We start from the raw sequence: 22,820 nt of genomic DNA, 5'->3' as shown, positions 1-22,820 counted from the left end.
TGTATTTTTCAGCAAATTTACAAACTCCCAATTTGGAAGTGGAGATTTGCGATGAAGTCAATGGCTGCTTCCTTTGCGACGGAAAAGAGGAAGGAATAAAACTGAATGGTCTACCTGGGTGGAATTTTGTAATGTGTGAACAGATTGGAAGTAGTGTGAAAATTGTCTCTACTAATGGTTCTGCAATTGGGATTTGTGAGATTGAAATTCTTGCACAAAATAGTAGGTAACATTTAAATTCGGCTTCAGAAAAACACCCCCACACAAAAAAAACCAACCACGGAAATAAACCTCAACTGGTTGTTAAAGAGCTGCCCATGTGGCTCAATTGGTCATGCTTTAGTTGAAATTAATATAAAAATATCAGAACTGAAATTGACCAAAACCATTGACCAAATCATTGTTAACGTAGATTTCTGTGGGGGTCTATTTCCTATTAGACTGTTGGAGGGGGGGGGGGGGGGGTGGGTATATTCTGTTATAATTTACTTCCAAGACCCATTTCCATTAGCCATAGTCAGTAAATATTGTATTTAATAGAATACCTTATAAAAATCTTAATTAATTTGGTAATTTAATTTCTTGCACCGAGCAGGAACGAGACAAGTCGAAATCGAGTTGCAACGAATCGCGATACTAATAATTAAAGATGAAAAATAGATCCTCAATTATTTGAGATCAGTAACTTAAATAGACAAATAAGGAGGACTGCTCGACCATCCAATATTCATTAATTTTTCAGAAAAATAATTGAACAAAATTCACTTCAAAATAAAAAAATCTTGCAGAATAGAAAAACTAATCAAGGTTATCAAAATCCGATTGAAATGTTTTTCTCATTTCATAAAAAAACTCATCAATTTAAAGTTGATTAGAAATCTGGCGAGAAGAAACCCCCTCTGTCCCACGAGATGAAGACGTTTATCGACCCGGTCCCTTGGGCTAAAGATGTCTCACGTGAACCCAATTCTTTCGCACGGTTGTTGAAGCAGCTAACTTTGGCACTCTCTTTCATCATCAGCAATTTTTTATCGATTTGAGCCGGGACAGCTCTAAAACAAAAAACCAATCAACCAATAGTATAATTTGACAATTTCATTAACCCTAGAACAATTTAGCAAATAGCAAAAAACCAATTAAGAAACTTAGTGACTCAATATTGACGGCCCTTTAAAACCACAAAAAAATTTCTTTCAAAAGTTAAAAAAGCTACTTCTCAGGCATTCTTTCCTTGTTGGCGAGTGTAGACGTTAAAAACACAAGAATTACAGAACACGAAAGTTAAAGAAATTTGAACTAACCTTCTACATATCTAGATGAACCGTAAAAACAGAATACGAAATTAATTCAATGAGAAATATAGCTATTTTTACAGATCAAGATTAGAGCAAAATGAACTGGAACACAAATTCGGACATTACTTAATACGTACGGATACACAAAACACCTGAAAATCGGGCCACGTTGAGGGCCATAGAAAGTCTTTTTCTCAAATGATTAGGCTAAATTGAGCCCGAAGGACTCAATTATCTCATGATTTGAAAAGATATGCTAGAAGAAATAAGGCTGAATTTTGAGCCTTTTTCTTAACCCAGTTTCCTGATTTTAACTTTGCTTGCTTGTTACGCAATTTTCGTTTTTCTAAGCAGTAATAGTCTTCCCTTAGAATTAGTGATAGAGTCGGTGTAGACTCAGAGATCGAAAAGAAAAATTGAAATTAGTTAGAAGACTTTTTATAGTGTTTACTTGATTGATTCTAGCTTTGATTTGGAAAGGAATAAGGTCAGTGGTAACTTTGCAATCTCTAAGCCTAAAATTTTCTTAGAGTAATAGTTCGCATTAATGCAGAGTCTTGAGAGCATATCTCTTTTAGGATACATAGGTGGTTTTACCAAGATCAATCACTATAATGTTAACTTAGGCTCTCCTTGGATTTGAAAATTAGAGAGAGAGAAATAGAGAGAGAGAGAGAAAGATTGAGAGAGAGAGAGAGAGCGCTAGAGACTGCAGACACCTCCAAGACAAGTGTTCTTAAAAATATCAATCGCCGGGCTCCTTTGGAGACTGAATAAGTGAAGCCACTCTGAGTGTAGGGTTGCCTGCTCGAAGAAGACTTGGGGAGTAAGACTGATGTAGTAGCGACGGTTGAACCAATTGGATAAAAAACATGGTCGGCGGTAGAACTAAGCCACTGATTGGCAATATATCTTGCGTTCTTTTTTCAAGTTGTTGATTTTTTTCTGCGGACTTCTCCTCATCTTCAGACTTAGGGTCATAGATGGATCTCTTAGTATAACTTAGCTGAATTGAGATTTTGGTATACTTCTTAATCTTAGTACCACCTATTTCATAATTATTTTTTTTTCCGTACACTAGTTTACAGTGGAAGCTATACAACACTGAATTGAACATTTACATTGCTCGTTTATACAAAATACTGGCTCCAATCTGAATCTTAGGAGTAATAGAAGGGCCCGGTATAACACTCTCTGTTTCTCTATGATAGTAGGCCTGTGAAGTTACCACTACTCAATTACTGTGGTGTTACGAATATTTAAGAAATTACAAACTGTTAAGACTTGAATGGGGAAGTTCCTCACCCCAGATTTCAAAAATCTACAGCGAGACGACTCCTCTAGAAAAAAGCGTACCGGTCCTCAGCTCCACATGATTGAGAGCATATAAATTTTTAGTGGCTGCTTGTTTAGTGGCTGCTTGCCGCATTACAGAACCCTCAGGGTTAAAACTCTTGCAAGACTGGATCTCCTTCCGAGACCTTTTTGAGCTGCAATCACAGTATTGAACCGCTTGTAATGAACTAGTGGTTTGGAGGAGCCGGTACATATCTTACTATTTGCTGAATGCAAAAACAGGGTATAATGCCCAAAAATGTCGAAAACTTTGAACAACTAAACAGAACTCAGGACTGGCCGATAGAAAAATTAAACACGGTCTGGATCAAATTGAACCAGTACTTTCTCTATGGTTCTGAAATTAATTGTAATAGCGATTTTTAAGTGAGCTGACAGCTTCCCCATAAGTCCTTTTTAACGTGTTGTTGAACTGCTCAACAGTGTACCTAAGCAAATTTTTTATTGCGGAGTTCAAAACCTTCTTCAGGCCCTTTCTCAATTAAAGACTTGTAATGAACTCATAATGAACTTGACTTTTGAGCAGTCAGAGCCATAATTTGAAAACAGAACGTGCAAAATTGAGTAAGACCAAGATAACACACCAAGACAATATGAATTGATGATTAACAACTTTAAGCAGAGTTATAGATGTAATTGATGACAAGACTCATTACCTCATGAGGTCAAAGATGCATGTTTATGCAAATAAGTTACATTGGAACATGAATACATTATCTAGAGGACATCACATCAAGCATTTCTTGCTCCGGTTCCTGCGTCGAGGAGACATCAACCAGCGGGATGCTCAATCCAAATGCGGAATAATAACAAACGAATTTGGCATTCCGGGAGAAATCAATTTTTTTTGCACGGTGTCAAGTGGTCCAACGTTTCTTCCAGAACTCAGACTGCGCTGTGCCATAGATGGACCCAGATTAACGGCCATCAAGTTTGCGTTGACCCGAGGTACTCTCAGATCGTGATTATGGGTTAAATGAAATGTACCGCCAAGATTGTTTTCTCACTAATTTTTGCTATACTATCTAGCCGCTTCTTTGCAGAACGCTTTGTGAACCACTCTCTTTATCGTTGCTGGCTACAGAACACCATCACCTCCGACTTTTTTTTCTCTGGAAGCTTCACATTAATGTACTCACTCTCCGAAAAAAGTTTTTACTCATCACAAATGTTACTCAATATTTATTTTTTAATGAAAACTTGAAGTTTGCATAACTTATTTAGGGTCACTGAAGACAGTGTTTACTTGCTTTAGCTGTCTATAAAACGACTTTTAAAAAATTCTTATCTGGACAAGCAGCCCTGATCGCAAGATTTACTACTTGTCTCTTATTCTGGAGCCTCCCAAAAATATTTCAAACAACACAGTCCGATCGCCTCAATGATGCTCACAGTCATCGCCGCTGTATTTTGTTCCTGCTAGTTTTCCTCTGAGTTCTTGTTAACCCACCCTACTCATTGGGTCGTATTTTCCTAATGTTACTGTTTCGGTGCAACTTTATGTTAAGTTAATATATTGCCGCTTTACCGCTTCAAGACAATAAATGGATTAGAGATCAAAAAATTACTGGATCAGAGATCAAAAAACGCTGTGTTTAAGTTACCCGGATTCAATAAAGACAAAAAAAGATACTACTAAAATTTGCTATCTGACCCATAGTGGTCAACTTCAATTAAAAACCAATTTTAGTTCAACTCCAAAACTAAAATTACTTTTAGTTCAACTCCAAAAATTGTTCAAAATGAGTGCTAAGATTTTGACATATGTAGATACTGCTAATCTATTTGAGGATAAAAGAACCTAGTTCAAATTTAATTAAAGTGACTTTTTTTGTGGGAGATCTTTTTCCTAGGTAAATTTGAGGTAGTCAATCAAAGCAATAGCTTTAACTGCTCTTAATTTTTTTAAAAAAATTTTTAAGTTCACAAGTACTTAAATTTACTATAAAGGGTCTATGTTTTCGCAAATCCAGAAATCTTTGGAGAAAAGTTGACAGAAGTGTGATATTTTCATGTGGCGAAGTAACTTCACCAGCTTAATAGTCTCATTTAGGAAAAATATTTAAACACACCAATGATTTTGTTCAATCCCTAAAAAATATTTTTCGAGGTTTTTAAAATAGGCTGAGTAATGACAGAGTTATAATGTTGCAATATGAGGTTATTGCCTTCTAATTTAATCGAAGCTTGTTATAAATGTAAAGAAACACAAAACACTTGTTGAATGACCTTCCAATCGAAAATTAAACAAGTTTCTCAATTCATCTAAATATCCCTTGATCAACAATGTTACCTGTATAACTGTGAAGATGAAGTGTAAAGATCCCCGGTGCCCAATACAACCCAACCAGACGAGCATTAACCCATCCAAGTTAAACGCTAAACGGTTGCACATCAGGTATTTAGGGTTACTGCAGACTATGTTAGTGTCTACTACTGTGCATGCTATACATACTATGCATACTAAGTCCAGCTTTTAAAACATGATAAGCAGTCAAACTTCATTGTAAACAAAACATTCTGCGCAGTCTATCAAGAGAATATTTAACCGAAAAATCATGATTTTCAGTCTATAAAATGCCATGATCAGAATTCTGGGCATTATAAAAAAAATACTTGAAATATCATGATACAGTGCTGAACTATTGTCACAACCAGGTCCGGGTACTTGTTTTTAGCTGTCTATAATAGTGTGTTTAAAAACCATAACCCGTGCAATTTTACAAAAATTACACTCTTTCTACGATCTTTACACCCTTTAATCCACTCTTTTTACACTCTTAAAAATTACTTTTGATTACACTCTTTCGTCCAATTTTTAGTGGGGAAAAGAGTGAAAAGTGTAATTTTGAAGCGATTACACTCTTAGAAATACACCACAATTTTGAAGAAATTACACTCTTAGAAGTACACTACAATTACACTGTTTTGTCTGATTATTTCCTTTTTTTTAACGGGTGTAAGTCTTATCCAGGCTCCGCTCAAGAAAAAAAATACAGAAATTTGTGCTGCAATAATAAAAATTTGATCTACGTCTTCAACCTAGAATGGAGAGGAGGAAGATACAGATGACAATGACGCCTTTTTTGTTTAGTTTTTTGGTTTGGCCTGTCTTTGTTCTTCTTTCTGCAGTAGAAGAGACTTTTGCAAGTTAATGGCAGTAGTAATAGGGTGAGCAAGGCTCCGGGGGGGGGGGGGTGTAGACCCATGTATTAAGATAGGGTATAGGAGTTATTTTTGAGAGAGGGTCTACACTAATGTATTAAGATAGGGTATAGGCGGCGTACATGTATTAAGATAGGTTATAGCGGCGCCACGTATTAAGATTAGTTATAGCGGGCGCCACGTATTAAGATTAGTAATAGCGGCCGCCACGTATTAAGATTAGTTATAGCGGCCGCCACGTATTAAGATTAGTTATAGCGGCCGCCACGTATTAAGATTAGGAATATCCTCCGCAATGTATTAAGATTGGGGATAAATCTAGGGGTGTTCCAGGGGTGAGTAGTAAGGCAGGAGCAGACCAGGGTGATTTTCCGGAGCCACTTGTCACGTGATTTTAGAGGTCATGTAGGGATTAGCAGGGAATTATACATGCAGCGTGCAGGGAATTGTACAGTCAGCGCGTACGTACAGGCGCGGAATTATACATGCAGCGCGCAGGGGAATTGTACAGTCAGCGCGTACGTACAGGCGGGGAATTGTACAGGCAGCGCGCATTAACGGATAATTTCCCTCGCAGTAAATTTCAACATTTTTTGGTTTAACCACAGCAATGTATTAAGATTAGGTATAGCCGCCGCAATGTATTAAGATTAGGTATAGCAGCCGCAATGTATTAAGATTAGGTATAGCCGCCGCAGTGTATTAAGATTAGGTATAGCCGCCGCAATGTATTAAGATTAGGTATAGCCGCCACAATGTATTAAGATTAGGTATAGCCGACCCTAAATAGCAAGATGGCGCAGCGGAAGCGTGCTGGGCTCATAACCCAGAGGTCGGTAGATCGAAACTACCTCTTGCTGATCTGGCATTGTCACAGTACTAGTGGACTTTTACGCGCTCATAACATGGAAAAATGTTAAATGAAAGAAAAAATTGAATTAAAAAGTACAAAATAACAGACACAGTACAAATTAAGCACATGCAAATACAAAATTAATCAAACGTTTACATGATGATAGTACAAAAGAAAAGAGTACAAAAGTATATTTAGCCGAGTAGTTAATAAAGTCGACAACAAAAATTTGAGTAACTTACGAAGAATTAAGGAATTTAGAAAAAAATTACTGTCGACTTTATTACACTTCGACTTATTTTACATTAAATTTATCTAATTCACATAGAATTACTTATAAAGTTTAAAATATGAACATCATGAACATTGTTCAGTTTTGTTTGAAAAAATTTAAATAGTTGAAATGCTGTAAATGTTGTGTAAAATCCACAAAAATTATCAGTTTTCTGAACTGGCTGTTGTATCATTTTCTGATACTTTTTATTCAAAAATTTGTATTTTGTGATTGGACGAGCCAAAGAATCAGCAAAGTAATAAGTTCGATTGAGTCGAGCAATCATTATCAAATGCTCTCCAGCTTCACTGCTTGGAGAAGTGTTGATGATAGCAAAGCTGAATGTGGGTAGTCTTGGAACACAATCTGCTGGAAACGATCCAATATAGCGGTATTTGAGTTCTGGGCTTCGTTCAATAATCTGTCTCAGGGAAGTGTTATCCATGACAAACAAATTTTCTCTGCTTTATTTCGCAAGTACCATTAACACACGGATTTTTAACTGTACAGTCAAGCTGAAAAGACTCATTCTCTTGAAAAAAGCAACAATCATTGGACTTTTTACCTTGCTCTAAAAAAACTTTGCTTGTCTTTTTAATCTTGTCAACAGAATTGTTATGGGAGTTGGGGTAGAATAAAATAATTATAAAAAAAGTACCAGAAAAATTAGGAGAGGAACGTAAACAAAAAAATTTTGAATTAGTTCGCCCCTGTTAACGTCCATTTTAAGAAATTATTTGGTGAAGAGAATGGCAACTGGGTGACGATAATATATAACCCAAAAATGTTCCAATGCAGAAAGCAATGATGTAGAACCCATAAAAAACTGAAAAACATATGAAAAAATTTTCGTCAACGCAAAAATCTTCAGACATTTTTAGCAACCGTTCCGAACTGATCAATTTTAACAGTGGACATCCTTTCCCTTAGAACAAATAATTCTGTCACGCTTCTTAGCGGGCGATCGAAAAACATTTCTAATCGGATACTTTCACCGCTGAGCTCAGGATAATGAATATTTTCTCCAGCATCTTGAAGTGAAGTGAGATCAAATACAAGTACGTAATGGTTCTGAAATAAATTATGTGGTAACGCGGGAATCTCTTCGTTAAAATTCATTGCTTTCATTGTTGTTACATATGCCCTACAGTCATTGCTTGTATCAACTGATACTATAGCTCTACCTCCTCGAACAATTCTTAGTTCCCGTAAACCAAATTTCTGATAATGGAAAGGATTTTCTTGAAAATGTCCTGTGAATGCTGAATTTGTGTTCATCGCAATAGCTATTCTTCTGATTGGAGCATTGTTAAAAACATTTTCCTGAATAAACTGGTTCTGTCCTGAACGAATAATAAATGTGCGTGCAATTGTTTCCATAAAGTTGTAGCAAGCAGGTTGATGAGTTAATTGATATTTGATAGTCTGGTGATACACTTCGTTAACAACAACACGTCTTGTAAACAGGGAACAGTCAAGAATTTTAAGGGAGACGTGAGGATTGTAGGAGATCATGTAAAAATTGGGTCTTGCACGAATCAATTTCAGTCTAACTTTTTTATTTGTGTTTGGTAGCAGTAACTTTTCACATTGGAACAAATCAATTGCTAATTTACCGTAATAAGTAGTTCCATTTTTCAGCAAAAGTTCTTCCTCTCGATCTATAAAAGGGCTTTTCTCAAAATCGCTGGGTTCTTTTTCAAATTCATATCCATGAGAAGCCAAAATACCTTCATTATTTCTTGTGGAAGCGTTAAATTCATTGGAAACTAAAGCTTTGTGTCCATAGAGACCATTTGAGTTGTAAACCTGTTGATTGTTCAGATACACCTCACAGTTGGAGAAGAGCGAGTGCAATAAATTGTTGACGTGAGATAGCTAATGTAAATCATCATCTGTGAAAGACATTCCCATATCTCCTTTTCCATGTTAGTCTTTTTTCATAAAGTCATCAAACAATCTTCCCTTTTGTAAACCAACTTTGATTTGAAGGTGGATATCTCTCATATCAAAATATATGCTTCTATCTGTTTCAAAATCGAACTCAATGCTGCTTTCATCCAATGAAGTACTGGGATGAACTTCTTGAACGTAAGAAGATTCAATTGGTTCCAAAACAGGAATTTTGTCAAAAATCTCCAAGCAAGAGTTCGTAAAGTGACCATAACGAAAGTTGCTATCGTTTGTTGATCTAGTATTCTTTTTAGCTTAGAAAAAATATCTCTTCTAGTTCGACGACGTCGACTGGTTTTTGGGGGAATTCTTCGAATAATGCGACGTTTCCTAACTTTTCCACCACCGAGCTGTTTACGTAATGTTTTCTTTCCAACATCTGCAGCCACAGATTTGAATTTTTCTTTCCAGTTAGAACATTTCCAATTTCTCCTGCAGCTATATCAAGCAAATCAGCACCAACTCTTTTTGCTGCTGGGACAACATATCTCCTCAAGAATGGAATAGCTGTCCTCCCAATTGTTTGTGCTAACGCTCCGAATCCTCTTCCCCTCTGTCTTGAATAACCACGAAAATACGGTAAATCACTATCAGCAACCATTTTCTACAAATTTAAATCTAAAAATGATTGTCAGAAGTTTTTCTAAACATTAGTACCGCTCTTGTTACACCAACAGAGTTGAAAGGAACTTTTTCACCATAAGAGTCCCGGAGCTCGAGTTTTATGCTGTGGAATGAGTTTTTTAGAATTTTTTTAAATTAAAAGTTTGGAAAATTTTGATAATTCATGCACTGTCCCGTTGAGATGATATCTCCGTTCTTAACTTTTGATATAAACGGAATGCATCGTAAAAGAGCAGCTTTTGTATCACCCACAATATTGTATTCAACAATATCACTATATATCATTAAGGTGTGTATTCGTACAAGGTCATAAGGGAACTTGGGAAAATGTGGACCAGCACCACTCATGAAAACACCCATACCATAAAGAGTTTCTTCGCATCCAAAGACATGGCAAGGATCGGCACTAAAAATGACAAGTAAAGAGTTCTGATTCGGAAGACTCAAAGATATTCGCTGAGTAATTTTGTTAACGTGTATCTTGATTGGTGTTTTTTCATATTTTTCACGTTCCTGAATTTTTTTGTTCATTTCATTGACAATATTAGAGATCGAGGGGTATAGACCTGGATCAAGTGTGTAATAATCCGATGGTTTTGTATCTGGCGTTGCTTCATCTAGATAGAAGAATTTACCCTCTGTTATGTTTTGGTACAAGGAAGGATACGACAGTTCTGTTATCGCTACCTCCCATTCTCCATCAAGATTAATTTGTTCAGGTAGAAAATTCGTGAACGAACTTAGTGTATTGTTTGGGTAACAATCAAACGACGCATTGGAAACCAACTCAACAGTGAAAGAACTCATCTTTAAAAGATACACATTGAAAGCTCTTGTTCATAAAATTTACCTAGAATTTCATCACCTTGTTCTCCACAAAGGTTATAGGTTGGTGGTTTAAAAGTAGCAACTTTAACAATTTTGAATATTTCATTTGTGAACTGAGATTTATAACCTTTTCTGAATTGAATATCTTTTTTTGATATACGAACATTTTCACCCGCTTTAAAACGTGGTCGATTATATTGGTTAATTGGGTTTCTGTAAAAAATTGACAAAAAGTCTTTGTTTGTTACATTTTTTGGAGCTTTACCTGTTGAGCGATTAACTCTTGTGTTCATAGTTTTGAGAAAGGAATCCATTTTTCTCATGTATTTGTCACCATTTTCTTCCATATAGCGATAAATAATGTTTTTCAGAGATTTTATAGCTCGTCCTGCTACAGCAGCTTTTGTTTCACTTCTAGTAGAGTAAATTTTGTTTTTCTTGTCCGTTTAAAACTTTCGAAACTCGCCACTAAACTCTGTTCCCTGATCAACCCATACTTTCGCTGGCATACTTTCTTTACGCAACATTTTTTTGAAAGCTGCAACTGCATCGAAAGAGTACTTTGACTTCATTGGTTGCACACGAACAAAGCGAGAAAAGACGTCAACACATACTAATAAATACTTCACTCCATTATTACTATCCGATAATTTATCCATAAAAGCTAGATCGAGACACCGGATCTCATTGATTCGCTTAGCAAATGCTGGTAATCTTTTGAAATGTCGTGTTGCACGACGATACTTTGTGTAGGAATCTTTACTGTGTAGAAAGTAGGCAACTTTCTTTTTGGATAACCCACTTGCCTTTTGTAGATTTTTAATTGATCCATATGCAGCTTTTCCATCTCTATACAGCCTTTGTAGCTTGGCTTTTTCAGATTTTGAAAGGAATCCAGCTCCCTCTGTCTTTTCTTTTGGCATCTTTGTTTATTACTTTTTGCGGATTTATTCCGGTAGCATCAAGTATTGTGTAATATATGTCGGGAAAACCAATGTTCTTTCTTTTTAATGCAGAAATAAAATCTGCGAAAGCTACTTCTGTATCTCTTCCATCTAATAAAATTGTGTCGTTGAGAGATAGCTTGACTCGCGGTGAATTCAAAATTTGATCTACAATTGATTCGTTCTTTAAAGATCTGGTTTTGTTGCTGATTTCCTTGTAATTAGGGTTCAAATGTGTTGGGACAGAAACTGGTTTCTGCTCAAAAGTGTCCAACTTTTTAACTTCTAATTTGAATTTTTGTTCGTAAAGGTGTCGAGGAATCAAAACAAACTGTTCCATTTCAAGACAATCGATTAATGATAGATGGTGTCAAAATTGATATGAGCTCTATTCCTTTTCGTGAACTTATAATTGCTCTTCTTTTATTTATTCCGGTTCTTTTTAGCACGAGTTGATGAATTTCGTCTCTGTACTTTATTACGTCTTGTTTTTGTATTTCCTGTAGTTGTCCCCCGAGAAGGTTTACTATGCATTCGATTAGAAACTGAATGAAATCTTTTGGACATTTTCTTAGGAACGTTTTCTTGAAGTTCTGGGAATACGTTTGGAACGTTATCAGCGTAGAGAGATGTTGTGTGTTCATCTTTCAAAAAAGTTAGCTCTTGTTTTGTTTTAGGGAGAAAAAAAATAGTGGGAATAGAACCACTGTTTGTGCAAAATCTAAGAGAGTCGACTGTTTTCGGAGTCAGATCAATGAGTAAGTGACCATACGGGATTGAAGTAGCTTTTGTATACCAATCTTTTAATTGTGATCCTAACCCGAGCTGTTGACTAAGAGTGTTAATCTGGAGAACATCTCTAGGAGACTTGAATAAAACTATATGAGTATTTTGTAACTCAATATCTCTTCCCAACCTACTCTGATGAAAAAGATTATGCTTTGTATGTATTGTACTAAGACCTTTGTGTCTTCCAGCTGTCGCGATTTTGACAAATTGTTTCGAGCTTGAGATTTCCTCACAAGAATCATCAAAAATCAGCAAATACTTTGTTCCATTATTGGGTAGACTCTGAATGAACTCAAAGTCAACTCCTTGAATAAAATGAATGTTCTTAATGTTTTTGGACATTAGACCGTAAAGTGATTGATAATGTTGATAAAAATAGTAAATTTTATCAAAATCGGGTTGAAAAATTCCAATAATTAGCCAATCATGGATAAGATGAGATTTTCCAGACCCGCTTGGTCCCACCAATGAAATAAAAATGCGTTCCTTAGTAGAAAGTATTTTGTTCATAGTTTAGGAGAAGGTAAAATATAACCGACTGTACTAGATAAGATAGCAATCCAAACTGTTGTTTCCTCACAGGTTTCGTCAAGAGTTATTCTTACTATACAGCACGCTAATATTAACAAAATAACAAAAAATTGGGACAAAAAACCACCAGAGATCTATTACAAGTCTGTCCAAAACATTTCCACGATTGTTGTTCCTGGTTTTTATCATCAAAGACAAAATTACCTAAATTTAAACTGTTATCTGTATGCTCGGTCATTTATACCTTATTTTTAAGGAAAAATCAATTTTTTGAACTGGGAATGCAACTTCTCTCTGATTTCAAAAGTAGTAAAATAAAAATAATAAATAACAAAACGATCACAAATACAAATAAAAATTGCAAATAAAAATTACAAATATTATAGGTTATCAAAAAAATCCAAGTTCCGTAAGCATAAGCTTTCTTCTCTTCACAGTGAAATGTCTTTTTGTGTCGATACGGATAATTGCTACAATCCCAGTCAGTATCCGAGTTATTGAGAAGTTTGGAAACTTTTGGACAACCAAGATCAGCTAGATTCTCCACATCTTTACACAAGTAATTTGAGAGAAGATTACACTTCTCTAACCCTTTTGCGAAGTATTCTGTTGTAGGTGAACAATGTTGGTGAATGATTGATGACAACTCAGTGTATTCCAGTTGTCCATTGTTCCAATTAATCCCATGTAAATTTTTAGTGTTCCACTTTGCTTGAAAAGTAGGTTTATAGTCTTTGGGTGGGAGGAAACTGTATCCCCATACAATTCCATCCTTGAAAACACCCAACTCCTTGACAATTTTCCCTTCCAAGCACTCAATATCAAACACAACGAGAGACATTCTTTTTTCTAGGTTGAATTATTACAAAAATGATTTGCAGTCTAGCATTTTGAAAATTTGAGGATGATAAAATTTAATAAAGACACAAAAGATTAACCCAGTTAAATGTCCCAAGAAACATGAGCTTGGAAAATTTGGTAACATGTAACAGTGTCCTGGACCTTTGTTTGTAGTTGCTTTAACCGCTCCAGCAGAATCGTGTAGTATAGCATGTAATCGAAAAACTTTCAATCTAGCAAAGAAGAAGTCTAAAAAGGAATTTCCATAACCAATAAGTCCTCCATGAGGAAATTTTTGGTTAATTTCCTCCAAATTTATATTCTCGTCCCAAATTTTACAGGCCGCTAAAAACAGTTTTTGCGTTTTTCATTTTCGGGAAACATTGAAAGGATGCTTCCGTAACAATTGAATATGTTGACAAGAACGACAATATCCATCAACTTTGCGTTCCTTCATCCATGTCAATGCAAGTTTTCTTAAACTTCTCAATATGAGATAAAAGTGTAGGGAGATGCTCTAGTAAGTTTTCGTACTCTTCTTTTTTCAATTCAATATTTGTCAGAAAACTCCACTGATATCCGTTCCAACGATGTTGTGAAATGGTAACTTGTTGTCTATCTGAACGATATATAAGACTTGTTCTGCGTAATCCGTTGTGAATAACCCACTTAAATTCTGAAATTTGGGACTCTATGTCCAAATTTTCTAATTTGGGAAAATTTTGAGCTTCAAGAACAGTATAGGAATATCTTTTAAGTTCGTAATGAATTCTAACGTGAAAAACCTTTGACTTATCTCTGAGACTCAAAAAATGTTTCTTGAGCAACCAATATCCCAACTCATTCTCAGATCAAAGATTTTTAAAATGAAAAATTTATTGTAGAGAAGACAAAGAAATATTACAAAATCACACAACAATTATTATTGAAATGTACAATGTTCAATGTTAGAAAAGTCATTCAAATTTTGAATCAGTTCCTTGAACTCGTCCAAAGTGTAGCTGACATAAGTCACCTGCTTGAACTCATTGTTTTCTTTGCGACAAAAGAGCCGAATCTGCACATAAATGGAGGCTGGATTCTTCTGAACGTATTGAATGAAAGTCACATATATTCGTCGATTTCGTCCTATGCTGACCTCTCTGACTTTGTGACATCGTTGCAGCACATCCTCCACACATGGGTTCTTATCAAATTGAGTCGGGTGCTCACTCAGTTCCAATTCCCCATTCAGGATATTGTTCTTGAGGAAACAGAATTTCTTGAATTCGTAATCTCCAATTCGAAGTTGTTGGTACTTCTCAAATGTTCCAGAATTAACTTTTTTGAAGACTTGGAAAGTTGGTGCGGAATAATTTTGTCCGTTTTTAAAAATCTGGGACACAGTAAATCTCCCAAATCTTTTTGGGTTAGAACCAAAGTCTATATAAAATGGAACCGAATCAGTTCCAGTTTCAGGTTGAGAATCGGTAAACATAGACGGAGCACTCGAGTAAAACGGAGAGACTTTAGAGAGAGACATTTTATCAACTTAATGTGACAGAGAGAAATTAATTGAATGATTTGACTTGTAATTTTACTTCCTCTATTGTTTCCGATCACCTTTATTTGGTAATGATGTCATTATCCTTCTTTCATTTCCAAATATGGAAAATTCAATTGCGTCATTTTGCAAAAATTCCTTTTAAGGAAACTTAGTCAGAGATTTTAAGTTGAGCAAACATTTGAACTAGAGCAGCATATTCAACGGATTTTTCTGAGTTGCTGTCACTTGAACTGTGTCATTTTTCAAATGAAATTTTCGCTGCGTTTGAACTGAATTGCGTTATTTCCTTATACGGTAATTTAAAAGAATCACTCCAAAATCACTTTGGTTACAGAATGGCAGCGGTTATGTGTCAAGTTTTACCTGACTTTTTTAAAAAATTTTGTGAGAAAGCCTTGTTCATTTGCGTATCAGTTAAGGATTATAAACCTTACTTGCTTACTAGTGAATACTCTGTTGCGTCTCATAATTACACTTTTTGTCCTCTGAAAAATTTTTCTTATCACATAATTCTCATTTCATCTTCCATTAATGAATTACTCCAAAAATTGGATGATTTATCTTTTCAATATCAGACAGTGGACTGCTTATACACCTTATATAAACATCAGTTTTTTGGTCACACAAAGGAAGAAGCAGGACTTGTTTTCACCCAATTGAAGAGAGTGGTACAACATAATTCGGAAAACAAATTTGTTGAAAAACTACCCAGCGTGTCTAAGAAGAGATTAAGTAGAAAAAAGTTCAAAAGACATCTACTGAGAGCTGAGCAAAGAAATGCAAGCACATAAACATTGAGATCATCCTTCTTCGACCGAATTCAGTCACTTAAGAACTCAAAGTATGAGAGTGAATTAATAAAAACTGTTGATTGTTTACTAGATGGTCATGGAATAATTGATAACCCCATGTTGTACTTTGAAGTTAGAAAGTAATAAAGTGTTTGCACTAAAATGTTTTATTATTAGTGTATATTCTAAAAGTCGAAATTTGAAGTCGATTTGTTTGTTAAATGTCGAATTTTCACACAACATTTTTTGTTAAAAGTCAAAAATAGAACCTCAGATTTTTCGTTAAAAATCAAAAATGTTACCAAATTGTGCGTGCAAAATGTGCAATTTTTTTCTCATTTTTCTTAGTTTTACGGTATGATTTTAAGCAAAAAACATAAATTTTAATCAATTTTAAAATGACAAGTTTTGAATCTGTTCTTGCAGCTTAAAAATCGGATTTGTGACAGTAATTTTTTCTTAAAAATCGAATTTTTTCTTGACATTTTTTGTTAAATATCGAAATAAAATTCGACAATTTTCTTAAATATCAAAATTAAATTCGGCATTTTTCTTAATTGTGGAAAAACAAATTTTCAATAATAACCAAGTACCTAAATTATCAAGTAACCATTCGTGTTAATCTTTTATTCTGGAAAACTTGAAAGAAGTAGTAAAAAAATTATAAAATTGAAAATGTAAATTTAATACGAAACACCCAAATAGTATTCAGAAACTTTATTATTTTTACGAACAAATACAAAATAGTTAACAAAATTGAACATAGAAATCATTCAAAAAGAGTTTCAATAACGTATTCTGGTAAGTTCTGAATTTCATTACCGAAACCTCTTTGTCGCTCAATTCTACCAGTTAGTTGAGTTGGTTGAACAGTGACTGGGGTATTAGGTACATCACTCAAAAAGATAGGGTTGTGAGCTGTTCCTTCCTCAATCGAAGGGGTTGTAATCGAGGGTGTAGTTGACATGTCAGTAGATCCATAGTACTGCGCTGGATCAAAGTTTTCCAGATCGTTAAATGACGTGGAGGTACTAGTATCGATACTCAACTCGCTATGTTCTCTATTATGAGCTCTTGAAGCTATTTGGAGAAGATTTTTTTCCACCTCCGGGCCTGATACCTCACCTACATCCGGTGTAGTGAACCAACTGTTTGGAATTTGCCCTTCCTCCCAAGGAAATGTGTACTGAATATTTCCAGCTACGTAGTTGGCAGGAAAATCAGATCCACTAACGTGAGGATAGTGATGTCCACTGACAACAGCAACTTCGTGTCCCATCGCGTGAGTTCCGAGCTGATTCTCTGTGGTTGGGACCTGTCCTTGATGATATGTATCAAACTGTTGTCGCTGGTGCTCAATAATCTGCCACACAGTAATGGGTAAAGTGATCAGAGACTCATACAGTCCGTTTGATAAATCTCGAACTCCTATCCGAGCAATATCCTCAGTAAAAGAAAATGAGTACAGAAGGTTATTATTTTGAACGGTGAACTCCATTTTGGAATAAATGATAGAAGAGGTTTTTGTTAGAAAGTGATGAGAATGGATGAAAAGATTCTTGTCGAGAACGTGATAAAAGCAATCAGTGGAGAGAAAGTTATAAAGCAGCAAATTTCCTTTTTAGGAAGGGAACATGATATATAAATTAGATTTAAACAAACGTTAGAACTAAAGTAAGTTTTTTTAAATAAGAAGAAAGTGAATGTTGGAGCTCGATAGCAGGATAAAATGTTGAGTAGTTAGTATAATGTGAGAAAGTAGTGATGATGTTTTCAGAGAAGTTGGATCAAATGATAATGTCAAAATCAACAACCTCTTTATATAGTGTGCTCTGTCCACTCAGACAACAGTAACCAAAGATGGAAGATTTTATGGAGAAAGTGACGTTTAGCTTGAAATTTCTGGACGAACTGAAATTCAAATCCTAATTTGGGTAAAATTTTCTAACAAGGTAGGAAGTGAAGGATACATACATGTTTCCGACTAGGCTTTTACCTAAAATGGTCTATTTAAGTTGAAATGAAGTGACATAATTTACCAAAAAAGTCAAGCTTTGATAAATTTTTTCCAATTCGTCAAACTTCAGATCAATCTCGGAAAATGTTCAATTTTTGGAATCAAATTTCTGTATATATGGGTTAGGTAAACGAATTCCGAACCTGATCAGTACTCCCCGCATTGTAGTCGTTGTAATAATGGAAGTACAAAGCACTCTGTAGTGAAGAAGTTATTGTTATTGGTTCTGGGAGAGGAACAAAGTTTGTTTGTGAAATATTTCTGTACTGTTTCAATATATCGGGGAAGGAGTTCAAAATGAACAACAATTCGTATTTGCTTAAATGCAATTCTGAGGATAAATCGAAAGACTGTTTCGCAATAAACTCCTCATATTCAAAATTTTAAATAGAGAACGTTGCATACTCAAGTCCTTTACTAAATCGGATTATTCTGTTGGATTTTGTGAAAATGTCCAAAAAATTGTAAAAAAAGTATGAATTGCGTCAATTTTGTATGAATCAGGTATACCTTCTTTTCTCTTGTAAATCTTCTCCAATATTTGTAAGTGGTTTTTGATCAACATGTTTCACAAATGAGTAAAATTTCACGTATTAATCTATTAAAATAAAAAAATGTTAAAAGAGAGAATGAGATAAGCAAAACGATATCATTAACTTTTACAACAAGTTTCTTAATACTAAAATTTGATTGGTTTGTAGTTGGTAATATAATCACGTTAACGTCAATTGTGTATAAGTTATCTTCAATTAAAGTGAGAGTTTTCTTCTCTAATGTTTTAATATTATTGTAAAAACACATTTTGTGTTTTCTCGATGAATTTACAAAATTAGTTTGTTTACAATAATATTTGTATTCTCTAAGTGAGCAAACATCTGACAGATAGATTTTGTTAAGAAGTCTGTTTTGGGATGAATAGTATTGTTTTGTAAAAAAAAAGTAACACAAATCAGCAATATGACATATAAATATAACTTAAGATTTCCGATTTTCCTCCAAGGAATAAGGTTACAGGAATTGGATGTTTTCTGGATTTAAATACAATGTAGAATGTAACACTGTGACTGCTTCGTAGGAAGTTCTTGGGCTTTCGTATTGCGTAATGTTACTAAAAATAGAAATTACGTCATTTCCTTAGATGGAAATAATTAGTCATAAAAGTTATTCTAACTAAAAAACCAGAAATTGTATTCATTCTCACTTTCTTATCAGATACAGTTGCTCGGCAATTTACTTAAAATTTATTCAATTTATTTTGGATCACAACAATACAATGCCTTCTCTTGATAGAAATCTACCTGTCAAATGCGCAAAGTGCGAGAAAATGGTTGTCAAGCAGCAAATGGCTCGACATAAAAAATCGTGTGATAGTGGGACTTTAAAATGTCCCACGTGTCCACATTTCTACACAAAGAGGAAAGAGGACTTGAACTACCACCTTGCTAAGCATCACGCTCCTCAAGAAAAGAAGCTTAGTACAGTGTGCACTATATGCTTGGAAGAATTTCCAAGTTTTTATTCTCTTCAACAACATAAGAGACGGAAACACGGAACATCGACCAAAGTTGGAACCAAATCCAGCGGAAGCTTGAAAGAAGTACTAAAGTCGGAAGAATTGGATAGGAACAACGAACAGTTACAGCAGGAACTTAGTGCCTGTCAACACTTCTTTGACAATACTGAGATGGAAAATGGGAGACATAGAGTATTCAATTTTAAATTGTCGAGACTTGATCTTAGCGAAATTAATGAAAAACTGAAGGAAGTGTTTGAAAAGCTTAACTGTGCTGCAAAAATAAATTTATCCCTGGGATTTATTTTACGAAATGTTGACACAGACGAATACCGATACTTTTATGCTCATGAGAACAACACCTTCTTTGAGAAGTCTCATTTACTTTGTTCTAAGGGAGACTTAGTCTCACTTCAGGATAGAGTAGAGAATGTGGATTTGATTGAGACTTGTGCTCAAGAAAGGGTAAACACAAAATGGCGGTATGCACTAACTACGAATGTAACAGTTTTCTGTGCTCTTCTCAACAATATCCCAATGGGATGTTTAGATGCTGCTATACCTGAACAGTTGTTGAGGAGAAGCGATGTAAATTGTCTTGTTACGAATGGATACGGAGAAACCTACAAGGACTACCTTTGCTTGTTTAGAGCTGTGGCTGTTCACTTGTATGGATCAGCTGAGCTGGAAACAAACGCAGCTAAGTTGTTCGGTGACTTTCTCCACGAGTCTGGTCATGACGCAATTAACTTTAGAGGAGTGTCAATGGATCACCTTGTGTTTGTTGAAAACGCTATAAAACACAACATTTTCATTTATGACATTGACATTGAGGACGGGGATTTTGTAGGTGAACTTGCCAGAAGAAGTATTGAGATGTACGAGAACAACATTAATCTACTGCGCTACAACAACCACATTTGCTATGTTGATGATATCAACACGTTCTTCAAACGATTCCGCTGTCCTAATTGTGATACCTTTATTAAGCGTGCTGGTAATTTCCACCGTCACGTGAAATCTTGTAAAGATAGGATACAGCACATTTATCCGAAGAGTGTTTACACTTTGAGAGAAACTTTGTTCGATAAACTTGACGGTTTTGGAATTGGATATGAGGAAGAACAAAAACTGTTCAAAAACTTGGCTGTATTTGACTTCGAATCAATCTGCGTTCCATCTAATGAACTAAAAGATACCAATACAACTACTTGGATAGGAAAACATGAACCAATATCTGTGTCAATTTCCTCTAATTTATTACAAGAACCTATTTTCCTTTGCAACAGAGACCCGAGGACACTGATTGTATCTTTTGTTGAAGCATTAGAAGAACTAGATAGCCGAAGTAAAGCAGAAATTATGCAAAAATTTTCCTCAATTGAAAATGCAATTAAAAACAGAGTAAGTTCTATTTTCGAGAAGCTAAATGGAAGGAAAGATGAGAGTACTCCAATGTTTGAATTTCAATATATCGAAGAAGAAGAAATTGATATGTCGACTCAATTCCTCCAAATTCAGAAAAATCAACTTCTCGAACTACAACAACATTTTGAACGTTATGTCAGCATTTTACCTATATTTGGATTCAACAGCGGGAAATATGATCTGAATCTCATCAAGTCTTATTTACTACCCTACCTCATTCACGAGCGCAATATTCAACCAACGGTTATTAAGAAAGCTAATCATTTTGTATCCTTTAAATTTGGTGATGTTCAGTTTCTCGATATTCTAAACTTTCTTGGTGGAGCAACATCACTAGATTCGTTCCTCAAAGCTTACAAGACAAATGAGACCAAAGGATTTTTCCCTTATGATTGGTTCAACTCACCAAACAAATTGGATGTGAGAGTTGAGAGATCACAATCCCTTGGAAAAAGAATTTACGGATTTAACAAAATTGTTGAATAGTGGACTTTCCCAACAGGAGGCTCTGAAAAAACTTAGGTTGAAGGTAGTGCCCCCCTCGGGATTCGACAACTACAATTACCTGGAAAGTGTGTGGGAGTACACGAACAAATGACAACTTTTCAAGACTTTGTCAGGTGGTATAATAACAAAGATGTTGTGCGACACTAGAAGCGATGCAGAAAATGATGGAATTCTATCATAACAAAGGGATTGATATTTTAAAACTGGGTTGCACACTACCTAATTTAGCAAACATTTGTCTACACAAATCAACTAATAGCAAATTCTATCCTTTCGTTGAAGCAGACAAAGATTTACATGATAAAATACGCGAAGATATGACCGGTGGTCCCTCTATTGTGTTTACTAGAAAAGCGATTGTGGATCAAACCTATATTCGAAACACAGAAAACATTTGCAAATCAATTGTGGGTATAGACGCCAGTCAACTTTACCCCTTCTCAATGTGTCAAGAAATGCCCACTGGGCTTTACACTAGATGGGAGTTTGATTCAGACTCTCAGAAGTTTAAAGCTAGACAAAATAAATCGAGGAAATTTGAGAACATGGTTATGTCGTACCTACGATCTCAGCGTCCTAACTGCACTATTGAAAGCTACTACACAACTGGAACTCAGAAAAAGATTGATTGTTTTAATGTAGACGGATTTTGTGCTCACTGTAAAACTATTTTTGAAGCAATGGGTTGTTACTTTCACTTTTGTGCATGTCAGGAAGCAAGAGCAAGCATGTCAGAGGAAGAGATTCAGAAAGGATTAAAGAAACGGGAATACGATGAACTAAGACGAGACTATTTGCGAAACAAAGGATATAAAGTTGTTGAGATATGGGAATGTAACTGGTGGGAAACTGTCAAAGGTGATGAATCTGTAAAAATTCACGTGAGAAACAATTTCCCATTCGAGCTACCTCTGACTCAAGAATCTCTACTTACAAAGATAAAGAAAGATAAACTATTTGGTTACGTTCAGTGTGATCTCGAAGTTCCAGATGGGTTGAAATACAAGTTCTCAAACTTTCCACCAATCTTTAAAAACTTTAATGTTAGTCGAGCAGATATTGGTGATTATATGAGGGATTATGCAATTGATAACGATTTACTCAAGCAACCGCAACGCATGTTAATTTCAAGCTTCAAGTTGGAGAATGGAACAGTCATAACACCTTTACTCAACTTTTACCTTAGTCTTGGGCTAAAAAGCACCAAAATTTATCGCTTCGTTCAGTACACACCCAAAAAATGCTTCAACAATTTTGTCCAATCGGTTGTTGATGCTAGAAGAGTTGGAGATGAAAATCCTGAATCAAGCGTTGTAGCAGAAACAATGAAATTGTTAGGGAATAGTTCCTATGGTTACCAAATCATGGACAGAAGCAGACATACAGAGACAAAATACTTGAACGATGAAAAGACACACAAAGCTATCAACGGGAAATTGTTTAAGAGACTTAACAGTGTGTCAAAAGAACTATACGAAGTTGAACTTGTAAAATCAAAAATTGAGCACCGTGAACCGATAATAGTCGGCTTTTTTATACTTCAGTACGCAAAATTACGTATGTTGG

The 22,820-nt window shown here is 35.2% G+C and overlaps 1 protein-coding gene across 1 annotated transcript in view; it reads left to right on the top strand.

Annotated features, from left to right (window-relative positions):
- LOC142349166 (uncharacterized) overlaps positions 1 to 22,820 on the top strand; it is a 48,393-nt gene that overhangs the window by 13,654 nt on the left and 11,919 nt on the right. Inside the window, exon 6 of the mRNA XM_075400580.1 lies at positions 13 to 222. Within this exon, the coding sequence (XP_075256695.1) occupies positions 13 to 222 (210 nt within the window). The remainder of the gene's footprint in view (positions 1 to 12; positions 223 to 22,820) is intronic.

The sequence above is a fragment of the Convolutriloba macropyga genome, chromosome 11 (assembly GCF_964194025.1).
Source record: "Convolutriloba macropyga chromosome 11, txConMacr16.3, whole genome shotgun sequence".
Taxonomy (NCBI): domain Eukaryota; kingdom Metazoa; phylum Xenacoelomorpha; order Acoela; family Convolutidae; genus Convolutriloba; species Convolutriloba macropyga.
Note: the sequence above shows the minus strand (reverse complement) of the source record. Positions and strands in the feature narration are given on the sequence as shown.